This window comes from Paramacrobiotus metropolitanus, unplaced genomic scaffold (genome assembly GCF_019649055.1).
Source record: "Paramacrobiotus metropolitanus isolate TYO unplaced genomic scaffold, Prichtersi_v1.0 Parri_scaffold0000038, whole genome shotgun sequence".
Taxonomy (NCBI): domain Eukaryota; kingdom Metazoa; phylum Tardigrada; class Eutardigrada; order Parachela; family Macrobiotidae; genus Paramacrobiotus; species Paramacrobiotus metropolitanus.
In genome coordinates this window covers 784319-796986 of record NW_026570258.1, presented here as the reverse complement: position 1 = coordinate 796986, position 12668 = coordinate 784319, and the positions used below count along the sequence as shown (strand labels likewise).

The 12668-nt window shown below is 43.7% G+C and overlaps 3 protein-coding genes across 4 annotated transcripts; 1 reads left to right on the top strand and 2 right to left on the bottom strand.

Moving 5' to 3' along the window:
* Positions 1-845: 845 nt before the first annotated feature.
* Positions 846-3421, bottom strand: LOC129590000 (uncharacterized). Of its 2 annotated transcripts, none has more exons than XM_055484951.1 (3): positions 3309-3421; positions 2292-3113; positions 846-2056 (listed from the first exon to the last, which is right to left on the bottom strand). In XM_055484951.1, exons 1-3 carry the CDS (start codon positions 3382-3384, stop codon positions 1524-1526), a joined length of 1431 nt encoding a protein of 476 aa, XP_055340926.1. In that variant the 5' UTR covers positions 3385-3421; the 3' UTR covers positions 846-1523. The 2 variants fall into 2 exon arrangements, with proteins under 2 accessions (XP_055340926.1, XP_055340927.1); XM_055484952.1 differs by having other exon boundaries at positions 2292-3141; positions 3309-3382.
* Positions 3422-4330: 909 nt separating this feature from the next.
* On the bottom strand, positions 4331-6621 carry LOC129589952 (uncharacterized). The gene is made up of 3 exons (XM_055484894.1): positions 6616-6621; positions 6064-6523; positions 4331-5807 (listed from the first exon to the last, which is right to left on the bottom strand). Exons 1-3 carry the CDS (start codon positions 6619-6621, stop codon positions 5164-5166), a joined length of 1110 nt encoding a protein of 369 aa, XP_055340869.1. The 3' UTR covers positions 4331-5163.
* A 922-nt stretch (positions 6622-7543) lies between these two features.
* Positions 7544-11340, top strand: LOC129589999 (uncharacterized). The gene is made up of 3 exons (XM_055484950.1): positions 7544-8108; positions 8332-9156; positions 10228-11340. Exons 1-3 carry the CDS (start codon positions 8054-8056, stop codon positions 11100-11102), a joined length of 1755 nt encoding a protein of 584 aa, XP_055340925.1. The 5' UTR covers positions 7544-8053; the 3' UTR covers positions 11103-11340.
* The last annotated feature ends 1328 nt before the right edge of the window (positions 11341-12668 follow it).

Genomic DNA, 12668 nt, shown 5'->3' with positions numbered 1-12668 from the left:
ATCACCCACGGACACGGTGATGACCACTCTAACTGGGCCGTGGTTTCCTTCGTCCTTATATGATCTCCGCTATGATTTTCCCCTTTCTCCCTTTATTTTAACCCTCCTGAAGGTGCACTGGTGCAGTACTCTGTATATGCGAGCTTCGGAAATCTTATACTGTATTTTGTTTTTCTTGAAGCCACCTTAGCGGTAGTTCTAGTTACGTTGCAAATGCAGGTAACTACGTGGGCTAGTATAACCTTTTCAAACCCATCGCTTGTGTCTACATAAAATTTATTTTGTATCAAGTTTTTGTGCAGACGGCTATTTGGTCGCAGTTGTTTCTGAGCATTAACCGCTTATTTGCCGCCTCGGTCCGATAAATGTATGCTCACTGTACAACCAGAACGGACGTTGTGGCTACCATCAAAATCAGTTGGTTAATCGGTATCGTAGACACAGTGCCAACAGTGCTCAACAGTCAACATTGAGTCGTTGCGCCGTAACTACGTCGTTGCGCCACCGTGGAACAACTGTAATTTCCAGCCCAAACCCGGGACACCGTGGATGCATTATCTAATCGTTGCTTACTGTACTCTGACTAGCGACGAAATTTTTTTCTCTGAGTAAACGTACTGGTGTGTTAGCTTAGCTGATGGGTGGTTCTTGGCCTCTTGCAGCTGGCGAGCCGTCCCTGCACGTAACTTCTACTTTAATGTCTTTAATTTTTCGTATGTGATGTCATCAATTTCTAATTGGCTTAGTACAGTAAGAAGGAGCCGGTAAGTGCCGACTTTGATTGGCACGGTTGGCGCAGACAATTAATTTTTCTTTGCATATTAGCGTTATGCACATGTCTGGCATATGTACAAGCACAGTACTTTAAATAAAAACGATAAAAATTCTGATTATTGCAGTACGTCAGCAATTTACCAAACACAAAGAACGTAGCCAGTCTAATATTGTATATACTGGACATAACTATATGATGGCGAAATTCGTTCGTTCATCTGGACAATAATTTACACGTTATGGATCTATACACGTTATGGATCTATAATCAATGATCATCAGTAATTGTCACCTGGCAGACTACGATATTTTCATGCAAACCTACGTGAAAATTTAAAAACGTCCAGTTTAGAGTGGGTGCAAAGTGGCGTGAATACTTCAATCCTTTGCTTGGTATTTAGAGGTAACTTTTAGCAGATTTTTGCGTTCTTTGAATATTCAATCTGGCTGAAGTTAATCTGTTGTGCTCCGTGGGGAATGGGAACGGCGCAGTCAATGGGTATGTAGATGTCCGTTCGATTGTACATGACACTGCTCTCCGAATACAAAAAGTTCCAAACGCCTGCGCCATCCATTTCCGGCAGCAGCGCGGGATTTTTTGTCCACCACCGCCGATACCACTCCCATTCACAACTGCAGTGGATTCTCCATAAATATTCACGCATCGGTTGGCTGAACGTGTCTTCTCTATACACATAGCACTCCAACGACAGCACCTTCAGCGCCGGTAAATTGGTGAACGTACCCGTCTACAGCGTGCGGATGGTCGTATAAGTAAAAAAAATCACACGCAGTTTCTTCGAATGAAGGAAATCGTTATTTTTTACGTCCAAATCATCGCAATTTATGATCTCGTATTCTAGCAGGTTAGTTAAACGGAGAACAGCGAGTGTTTTGGTTGCTCGGGAATTGCTGCAAGATGACACCATGAGTCGGACTACCTGCTTGCGTATGGGGGCTAAATCATCAAAAGTCACTGACGTACGATTTCCACCAATTAACAGAGCGACCGGGCGTGGCGGTAATTTAGCAATGGATAGGGATACCTGGCGAATCCTGTCCACACGAGAGTCGCTAAAGTTCGCTCCTTCCCACTCCTGGCAAATGTCCACCAAACCGTACGCGTTATACGCGTTCGGAACGGAAGGATAGTAGTAGGAACAAGCAGCTATATTGGATACCGCAATTTCTTCTGAACTCATTGGTTCCGTGGAGAACTCGGGATAGGATTCTTCAGAATTTTCACTGCCATTTCCACAGCCGCTGTGCCACTTATCGAGATCTGCCAAAAGTGAGAAAACCAAATAATCGTAAGACTCAAGCGACTGCATGCCTTCAACAAATGCCTGAACTAGAAAAAATGCTTTATAGGTAAAAACTATGTAGAATAGCAACCGCAATATAAAAACCAATCATTCCCAATATAATAAACTACTGTACTTAATTGATCCTTAATATTGAGGAAACATGTACATAGAAGTGGTTTTTTATCCACAGCTTAAATTCGTGTTACTTACAGAAATCTTCGTTAACCGTAAAGCTTTCCTGTGTGAAATCGATAGCTGCTACATCCACTGGAAATGGATCAATTGCGCAATTAATTGGAAGATACATGTCGGTTTTATTGCGTTCTTCGTTGTCCCAAGAATTTCCTCCTGTCTGATAGATGTCTCCTTTGGCTGCTTGATGTAACATTTTCCTGGTGGCCCACCATTTCCGATACCATTCATACTCGCATCCGCAGTGTAATCTTTGCAGGAATCCGCGCATCGGCTCATTGAACACATTCATTATTGTTCCCAGGTAGGCTTCGAGCGAAATCCCCTGCAGAGCCGGGAGGTCGGTAAATGTGTTCCTTTCCAGCGACGCGATTGTCGTATTGGCAAATGCGATTACGTGCAGCTGCATGGATTGCCAGAAGTCTGACCTTACGATCTCCAGATTGTAGCAGTTATGCAACTTAAAATCCAGCACATTCGGCAGTCGCAGTTTGGGCAGCTTCCCCGTCGTCCGGACGGAAGTAAAGTTCGAAATATCAAGAATTACAACACGTTCTCGTATTGCGGCCAAATTCTTTCCAATGACCAGGTCTCCGTCGTACAAGGTGATCTTGACTGCTTTTGTTGGTGGTTGAGACATGGCCACTGCCATCTGCTCAATTTCCTCGGCCGATGCATTCCGATTGCAGCTGATGTGCAAGCCCTGCCTCGATGGACAATCCGCAACTGTGCCCACCTCGGGGTAGCAGTTATCGGTAAACTGTGCCGTGCACTGATCACGTGTTACCGGTTCAGCGGAAAAAAGCGGGAATGGAACGTGCTCGGTAGTTTCCACAGCGTCTGTCAAAAGACCGGAGGGAGAGTTTTACTAGAAAAGCCAGTCAGAGAGACTACACACTTGGCGTAAAAAACAAACCGGTGACCATGGAATGTCAACTGCCAAGATATGTTTTGTTTGGAATTTTAGCATGTGTGCACGCATCCTATGCTTCCGATTACGGACATGGTTTCATTACTTTTATGCTTTTACCGTACCATTTGTTGCTGACCCTGTGCAAAAGAGGAGTGTCCCAACGATCATTTTCAGCACAAAATAGCAATAAGCTTCCATGATGAATAATCTTAAGTTGAGTGCATTATAACGATAAAGTGAGAACGACAATCACTCTTCTGTCAATGCAGCCATGCATAACCGCGTGAATAATTTTCTTACCGAATGCCGAGAAAATTTTAGCTATGAATTTTGCAGAAAGTGCCGGGAGTCAGTGGCTTCCCTGGATCTGCTGAGTCATCGTCTCATTTGTCGCCGGTAATATGTTTGCTCAATTATTTTGGCTAGCAAAGTAATTTCCTTTCTCGGTGTAACGTACTTCGTACTGGTAAGTTAAACAACCCACCCGCTGGACAATTTGCGCACTCATCACGTTGGCTTTCCAAATAACAACTGATTAATGTGATTCAGCATCCGTATTGCTGTTTTGTGTCATCACATTTCAATTGCAAGAAAAGCAGTCATAATGCAAAAACCGATAAGTGCACGTTCATAAATCAACACGCGTCGTAATTGGTGTTTCTCATTTCACATTTCACGGCTTCACTTGATGACTCTGACTTGAGCATATTTAAGTGCCGATGTTTTAGTGAAAGCCTAATTACTGAGGTATACGCATTTTCAGCCAAGAAAGCGTTTTTTGAGTTTTCGATAAATATACTTGTAAAGTACTTGTAAATATAAAATTGTTTCTGATTACTGTTATGTCGTTTTTTTCTTTCTTGTTTGACATTAAACAAAGTGATAATTTCATTTTTTGCACAAAATTACACAACGTTAGCCGCGTTCCAGCAGCGTTCCCGGGTGGAACGCAAGTGATATTTAAATATTCCCTAGAAACGCAGCAGTGTCAGCGGTTTCGTTTCGTCTGCCATCACGGTTTTGGAGTATCTACACGCGGATGGACCAAATTTTCGCGTGTGCGCCTAATTCTTTCAACTCTCAATTGCCCAGTGGCTTTATTTAAATCCACATCAAACTTTAATTAATGTTCAAGTACTCGTAAGTTACTATCAAATGTTTAAATGCACAAACAGGCAACGGAATTTATTCACCGTGGAATTTCTGACGATTCGGTAGCGAATACCAGAGATCGGCTTTGGTCCACTATTTTACGCTGGCCTTTGCAAATTGCTGCATTAATTTGAACAAGTTTGCACGTTCACTGAGTATTCGATTTGGCTTTGGTTAACATATTTCTCTGCTTCGGGAATGGCAACGGCGCAATCAATTGGCATACGAGGAGGAGCGGCTACCTTGGCCCGATCAAAGGCGCAAACATGACCATAATCCGATCACTGTGCCCGCGTGTATGCACAACGCCAAACCACCAGGTTGGCAGCGACGTTAACCACTTGCCCGCCCGCGCGTGAAACATGGCAGTTCACCCAGCCACGGCAGCAAAGTTATTAATAAATTTTAGCAAAAATTTCGTATTTTTTAATAAATGGGTTTTTCGTTTAATATATTATAATAACAAATATGGCTTAATAACAAAATGAATTTTTCGTTTTTTTAAAAATGGCGGCCATAGCGATGTGTCAAAGTTGGTGCCGATGTGGGTGGTTGGCCGTTTTGCGTATGTGCAGGCACAGTGATTCAGTTTACTGCCAACCTGGGTGGTTGGGCGTTGTACACACATGCGGGCACAGTGATCGGATTATGGTCGTGTTCGCGCCTTTGATCGGGCCAAGGTAGCTCCTCCTCGTATAGATGTCCATTCGACGGCAGCGTATATTACCGAGCGAACCATAAAAGGCCCAGGCGCCACCAGAATTCACTTCCCGCAGCAGCGACGCATTGTTCGTCCACCAATGCCGATACCACGCCCATTCACAGCTACAGTGTATTCTCACTAAATAAGTAATCCCGTTGCTGTTCAGTGAACGCGTCGTACTCATTCGTACTGCGCTCCAGCGACAGCACCTTAAGCGCCGGTAAATTGGTAAACGTATCCGTCTCCAGCGTGCGGATGGTCACACCCGAGAACAAAATCACACGCAATTTCAAGGAATGCTGGAAATCATTCTTTTTCACGTCCAAGTCATTGCATCTTTCTATCACGTACTCTAACAGGTTCGTCAAGCGAAGTAACGCGAGGGCTTTGGTTGGTCGAGAGCCGCTGCAAACTGATACCCTGAACCGGATTACCTGCCTGCGTATGGGGGCAAGATCGTTAAAGGTCAACGATGTGCGATTTCCATAAGGTGCGATGTATAATGTCGCGGCGGTAATTTCCGCAATGGATAGGGAGACTTGGCGCACTCTGTCCACACGAGGGTCGCTAAAGTTTGTCTTCTTCATGCAAGTGTCCACAAAATCGTAGACCTTATACGGGGCACCAATGAAGAAACGGTAGCCACATCCAGCTGAAAACAACACCGCTGTTTCTTCTGGACCCAGTGGTTCCGTGGAGAATTCGGGATACGAGTCCTCGGAACCTCCGCTGTCAGTGGCACAGCCGGTGCGCAAATTGTTTGGATCTGCCAAAGGTTAGACAAAAAAGCAACGGTAAAACTCCTGTGCTCACACCCTCTCCAATAATTAAACACAAAAATAAGAAAACCCGTTAAGTTAAAAATTAAAATACAGTATCAATACGAAAATAAAATCAATCAGTCTAAAATTATTAATGTAATTACTCCGCTTATCGTGCGGAGATGAGCAGATATTATCTTCTTTTCCGCAACTGGAGTTGGTGCTACTTACAGATCTTACTTACTTATTTATCTTACTTACTTATCTTCGTTAACCGTAAAGCTTTCCTGGCTGAAATCGATAGAAGCAACACTCCTTGGAAAGGGGTCAACTGCGCAGTCAACGGGAAGATACATTTCGGTTTTATCGCGTTTATCGTTGGCCCGTGAGAAATCTCCGATCTGATACACGTCTCCTTGGGCAGTCTTTTGTGAAAATTTTCTGTTGCTCCACCATTTTCGGAACCATGCGTATTCACAGCCACAGTGTAATCTTTCCAGATACTCCCGCATCGGTTTACTGAATACGGGCATAATCTTTCCCAAATTTGCTTCCAAAGAAAAAGAAATCCACTTCCGCTTCCAAAGAAATCCACTTCCAAGCCGGCGAACTGATAAATGTGTTCTTTTCTAGCGATGTAATCGACGTATGGACAAAGTCGATCACTCGCAGCTGCAGGGGCTGCCAGAAATCTGACCTTTTGATTTCCATGTTGTAGCAGCTACACAACTTGAAATCCAGCACATTGTCCAGTCGCAGTTTGGGCAGCTTGTCAGCCAAGCATCCGACAGACCCAGCTCTGGTAAAACAGACCGCCATTTTGTTCAGCCACCCGGGACGGGCTGGGCGGGTGTGCAGTTCAAAATGGTCAGAATACTGACTCGTTCCTGTACTGCTGCCAAGCACTCTCGGACGAGCTGTTCTCCGTTGTACAAAGTGCCTTTACTGCTTTTACTAGGGGCTGTGACATGGCCACTGCCATTTGCTTAATTTCGATGGTGGATGCACTTCGGTTGCGGTTAGTGTCCAAACTTGCCTGCTGGGGCAGTCCGCGGCTGTGCCCCCTTCGGGGAGAAGTTGTTGGTGAACTGCGCATTTCTTTGATCACGTGTTGCGGCTCAATGGAAAAGAGTGGGAATGGTTCGTGTTCCGTCCATTCCGAATTACCTGTCCACATTAATTATGTTGTCCTAAAGTTGTCAGTATTGCCGGGTATATGTATATTGATAGATATGAAGATTGCAAGCTTTTAGATACGAACATCTACATCAAATCCCCGGATTTATTGTATTGTGTCTGCAAATGCTGAAATTATAATCTTTGGCACCAGTTTATTACAGGTGTAGGTAATATTTGCAGTCGCGACCAACAGGATTGATATTATAGACATTTAACTATACTCACTCGCTGTTGCAATCGCGGTTTGGGCAAAGCTATCGCTTTAGCACCAAATTCGGGCAAATGCAATCATGATTATTACTGGTATTCGATAAACCATGAAATTTCGGGTGAATGTTCACCGGCACCAGCAAAATTCCAGTAAATTTATGTTTACTGGCAACAATGAAAAACATCAACAATCCGTATTGCGCTGACTGTAGATTAACGTCGCTATACATTTAGTCAGACTATCTTGCAGTACTTGTTCTTGTGGAAATTGCCCCCGGGGCGACGGTAGATTTCGAACTAACTGCGGATGCACGCGCAAGAAAAACCGGTAAGACATATTTTTACCGATTATTCTTATGGATCCTTTAGTTTCCTATCCTAGCACATCTGCATTAGTCACCCGCCAAGCTTCCAGTAACGGCGGAATTGCACTGTAACTGCATGCACACTTGCTTCGTGCTTTTGGTGTGGCTCTGACTTCTGAAATGACATGTGACGCGGATTTGTGAGGCACTTTATTACCTGCTAATAAAACCGGCAAGCAGCTTTTTAAACATTATTAATTAATGGTAAGGTTCTAACGGATTTACGGTAATGAGCACTCACTATAGAGTATAGACACGGAAACAGTTGCTCAAGGCAGTTGTCAACGAAGAACCGATTCGGCCGATCTAATGAGTCGGTAATACATATAACACAGTGTGCTATTTTCGACCGGCTGATTTTTTGCTTTCACACTTTTTGAGCATTGCCCAATTCCCTCCACTAGCAAGGCGATTGCTCCTGGGTTCATCTTACATCATAGTGTGACAAAATTATCGAATTTTCCGGACGTGCAGCTTATTAAGGGAACATACAAGCCATGGACATCTGTCGCCGTCTTCTGCCGACCATGGTTTTTCTCGCTGCAGCTAACCGTAAGTTTGTCTGCAGTCGTAATTTGCACCCAGAATGCTTGTTCTGTATGTGTGCTTCTCGGCATTTTCATCGCTCACTTGAAGGCCTTCTTAAGCAAGTAGCAGAACAGCCCGAAAGGCTGTAAACTGATGACGAGACTGAATTCGCAGATTTATCGAAATTCCAGTAAAATGTGAGTTTAACATATGCAGATGCTATCTATCTAATGCTTAGTCTATGCAGATGCTGCAATCGGAATAACCGCAACCGAACATGTCCCGTTTCCTAAATTCTCCGCCGAACCAATGACTCTTGAACAATGCCAAGCGCAGTTTACAGACAACTGCGAAGCGCCGCTGGCCAGTATTGCTGATTGCCCGATGAGCCAAAATCTGCAAATCAGCTGCAACAACACTGCATCAGCCACAGAAATTCAACGAATGGCGAAGGCCCTGTCACAAACGCCACTGAAACCTGTCCTTGTCATGCTGTACGACGGTCATCAGATCTTCAGCGACAATTTTGCTGCCGTGCGGCGTCAGGTCGTAATGTTTCAGATTTTTAACTGCACTTCCAATCGGGTAACCGGAAAACTGCCTTCATTAAAATTTGCTAATTTATTGGAGTTTGGTCCAGTTAACTGCTATGACTTGGTCATCCAAAGGTCAGACTTTTGGCAGTCTACGCAGCTGCGAATAATTGAGCTAATCAACTCTACAATAGCAATTCTAGAAAGGGATACCTTTACCGATTTGCCGGCTTTGCGAATGCTTTCACTAGAGAGTTATTTAAATGCCATGGAAGTGTTCCCGGATGAAATGCGAGAATATTTGAAAAGATTGCACTGCGGCTGCGAATACACATGGTTTCGGCAGTGGTGGAGCGGAAACAAGAACCTGTTGCAACAAGCCAACGAAGGTGACATTTATACGATCGGATTGGAGTCTAACGTTCCTCGGAATAAAAGTGACGTTTATCTGCCTGTCGATTGTGCAGCCGATCCGTTCCCGGTGGGAAATGCGTCTATTGATTTCACGCAGGAGCGGTACTCCATTAACGAAGATTTCTGTAAGTTTTTAGATGCGCCTCTTAGACCGATCGGTTAGCGTATACTGATTGGAAAATTGATCACCCCCGTTATGCAAGTAGCATTTTTGCATACATGACATCGGGATGAGGTAAGTAACTTTTAAAATGCCCGGTCTTTGAGGATAACTTGTTTTTGAAAATACGGCAGCCGAATATAGTACGCTAGTTTTTATATACATGTAATAAAAACCAAAACTAGCGTCGTACATATTTCATTTTCTCCGGTTATATACATAGTAAAATCTAAATTGTTAAGGTTGCAAGCCGCCTGCATGCTGCCGGTGCCGGTTAGCCGGATGTGCGCGTGTGTGGTGGCGCGTGCCAGCCAGACGCCACATCAGGATGGCCGGCACCGGCAGCATACAGGCGGCTTGCAAGGTGAAGCACGTAGGGATTCCCAATCCTTGAAGGTTAAGAACCTTTAAAGAGTGGGAATCCTTCAAGAAGATATACTATGTTCACGGTATGAGCGGAAGAATCGCTTGTGCACGATGCGCACAACGTTGACAGCTGAATCGCTACAGCTTACAACAAGCCAACTACACATCTTAATGAGAGAAAAAAAGTTTCGTATGTGTTTAACCCAAAAGTTCTGGTGGTTTGTACTCTGTATTTTCTTAATTTAACAACTGATTTCAATGTTTTTGGAAATTTGGATTTATCGCAGAAGAAGCGGCGTATATTACGTAGAATAGGAAAATCTTTTGAGGAGTTTCTGTTTTTCAAATTTAAAATACCCCTAAAATTTGCCTTTATGTGCACTGGAAGTGACTTTTACTTTTGTGTAGCGAGTTAGGAAACATGTTTTCATAAAAGTCTCTTTGAAGTTTTTTGCAAATAGTTTTTCCGCATACTGATCGAATTAGAGAATTTTCAGAATCTTTGGGAATTAGTTTTTGATTTTACGAATTTTGTTTGTCAAATTGCTCATTATTTTCGAAGAACTTTCTTTAAGCAATATTCAAGAGCTGCTGTCTACTTAAAGTTTACGGTCTAGAACTGTCTAGTGCGACTACGGTAAGTTATTTATAGAACTCATACATATTTCAGACCAGGACAAAGGGCACCAGAACTGTACAGCCGAAGACATGGATCCCGATGATTCGTTCCCTGATTTTGTCACCGAGCCGATGAACTCAGTAGAAGCCGCCGTACGACTTCTGGGCTTGTGTGATCCAGCCTGGCACGCAGAATCCTTGAATGATACCAATTATTCATATGTGATGTTAGACATCTGCAACAACAGCCAAACTATGTTTTATCAACTGCGCCAACAGGCACAGAAAATTGCTAAACTACGTCCACGGCAAATACAAATTCAGTTCAAGGAAACTACGCCCCTGACTTTCGAACATATGTCGCCCATCCGCAAGGAAATCGTGGTTTGCTACCTAATGGAGTGCTCAACCTCACGAGCTACTCGAATGCTGCCAACCTACCGTTTGACGAATTTGCTGCAGTACATCGTTTTTGGGGGCAAAGACTTGGACGTGAAAACGAGTGATTTTCAGTTTTCACGGAAACTGCGAATGATTTCCTTCGTCGTATCCACAATCCGGACTCTGGAGGAAGCGACATTTACCAATCTGCCGGCTCTGAAAGCGCTGACATTAGAAAGTGGGCTTCATATGACCACAGTCGTGCCAGAATACGGTCCAGACATGCGGGAATATTTGAGGCGTTTGCACTGCAGCTGTGAATTCGCATGGTTTAGACGCTGGCGGATGAACAGCACGTCGTTGCTGCAATCGACGAATGACAATACGGTCACCAGAGTTTTCCGTCTTCCTGGTTTCTCCCCTGGCTTCGTGAATAACCAAACACACCAGTACGTGCCGATTGATTGCGCCGCTGCTATTCCTTCCGGACCCGAACATGTTAATGTCAAGCAGGTTGAATATTCGTTAAACGTTGATAATTGCTAATTGACAAGATTGGGCAATCTTTTGCACGCTTCCATTTTCAGTTGCGCTTGCATTATTTGGGTGTTACGCTTTCCGTTACCTGTTGCGACTTGCGACCATGTTGCACATTAACTAGCTGCAAGATTTAATGCACATATACAGTATACCTTTGTGGCAATAAAATTATTGTAAAATCACTTTGATAAGAGCTTGTTCAATCTCCGAAGTACAGTACATGCTCACAAAAGCGCCGCTTTTTCAGTACAAAATTTACCAGCATATTTGCATACTTAATATATCGGCAGACCCTGTTTCACTGTTTCAAATTTCAACTAGTTTAACGGCCGTGTTACTGCAGAATAAAAGTGTGCCGCAGTGTGGTGGCAGTGATGCCACGAGAATGTGATGTCCTCTGGGACCTCTATGTGTTGTACGTGTTGACAAAAAAAGAGCTCAGCGAAAGCTCAGCGAACAGCTGCATCCGTTAGCATATCGTGCTAGCTACAGACGCACCAGGCTTGACGTAATATTTGCAACCGCGGTCCGCGGCTAACAAAGCAGAATATTTGTCTTAATTTCGAAGTTACACTGTTACGGTATCACTCTCTACTGTAAACACGGTGTGGCACAGCAAACTTTTTACCACTAAATGTGGCAGACAACCATGATTATGGCTTGTTTCGTCGAACAAAGAAATTTTGGGTTACCAAAAACGCTAACCCAACCAGCAAATTGGATAATTTAAATTTACTGGCAACAGTGCAAAATGTAGCTCAGCATCGTTGTGCATTTGGATAAAGCATTTTACTCCACTTGATCCCGAGACGATTAACTGTCTTGAGGCGATTAACGGCCTATAATTTCGGCTAAACTGAAAGCAATACTGGCTCAACAAAATTCGGCTGAATATTCTTCTGTGCTTGAGTTTTCTTTCATAACACAGGTGTATTAGTCACCCACCAAGCTTCCGGTAACTGTACAATAATCGCAGAATCATTTTCTTGATGCTTCCAGCATGGTTCTGGTTATGAAAATGACACGCTACGCGGACTTACGAGGCACTTTATTATCGTTTAAATAAAAAGGCAAGCGTTGCTTCCAAAGCGATTATTGGTAAGCCTCTTACCGGCTGTAGTAATAAGCACCGACTAGGAATTTTCAGGGTGGAGGCTCAAGGCAATTTTCACGAAGAAAGGATGCTATCCGTGTAAATCAGGCAATAAAACCCGTGAACGCATTGTGTCATTTTTGTCACGCAATTTTTTGCTGTCATACTTTTGGCTATTACAACGTCTTTCCACTATCTGTAGCAACAGGACTGTTCTAGGCTTCACCTTAGTATTCCAATGTTATCGAATTTATGTGAACAACGAGCCGTTTGTGCAGGGACCCATACAAGCCATGAACATCTGCTGCCATTTTCTGACTACCATGCGGTTTCTCGGTATAGCACTGGTCATTAACCGTGAGTCTACCTGTCGCCTAACTCTGCGCGCATCGCATGTACTGTGCACATTAATAATAAATACTTCTACCATAGATGCCTTATTAATTGTATTGGTAAGCTTGGTTAACGCTTAATCTATG

Bases quoted from the DNA above. Each gene is read 5' to 3' on its own strand.
- LOC129590000 (XM_055484951.1), bottom strand. From the start codon at position 3,384: ATGGAAGCTTATTGCTATTTTGTGCTGAAAATGATCGTTGGGACACTC. The intron at 3,114-3,308 runs GTACGGTAAAAG...GTCTTTTGACAG, and splicing joins CACAGGGTCAGCAACAAATG to ACGCTGTGGAAACTACCGAG. The intron at 2,057-2,291 runs GTAAGTAACACG...CACTTTTGGCAG, and splicing joins TACGGTTAACGAAGATTTCT to ATCTCGATAAGTGGCACAGC.
- LOC129589952 (XM_055484894.1), bottom strand. The intron at 5,808-6,063 runs GTAAGTAAGATA...AACCTTTGGCAG, and splicing joins TTTACGGTTAACGAAGATAA to ATCCAAACAATTTGCGCACC.
- LOC129589999 (XM_055484950.1), top strand. From the start codon at position 8,054: ATGGACATCTGTCGCCGTCTTCTGCCGACCATGGTTTTTCTCGCTGCA. The intron at 8,109-8,331 runs GTAAGTTTGTCT...TAGTCTATGCAG, and splicing joins TTTTCTCGCTGCAGCTAACC to ATGCTGCAATCGGAATAACC. The intron at 9,157-10,227 runs GTAAGTTTTTAG...TACATATTTCAG, and splicing joins CTCCATTAACGAAGATTTCT to ACCAGGACAAAGGGCACCAG.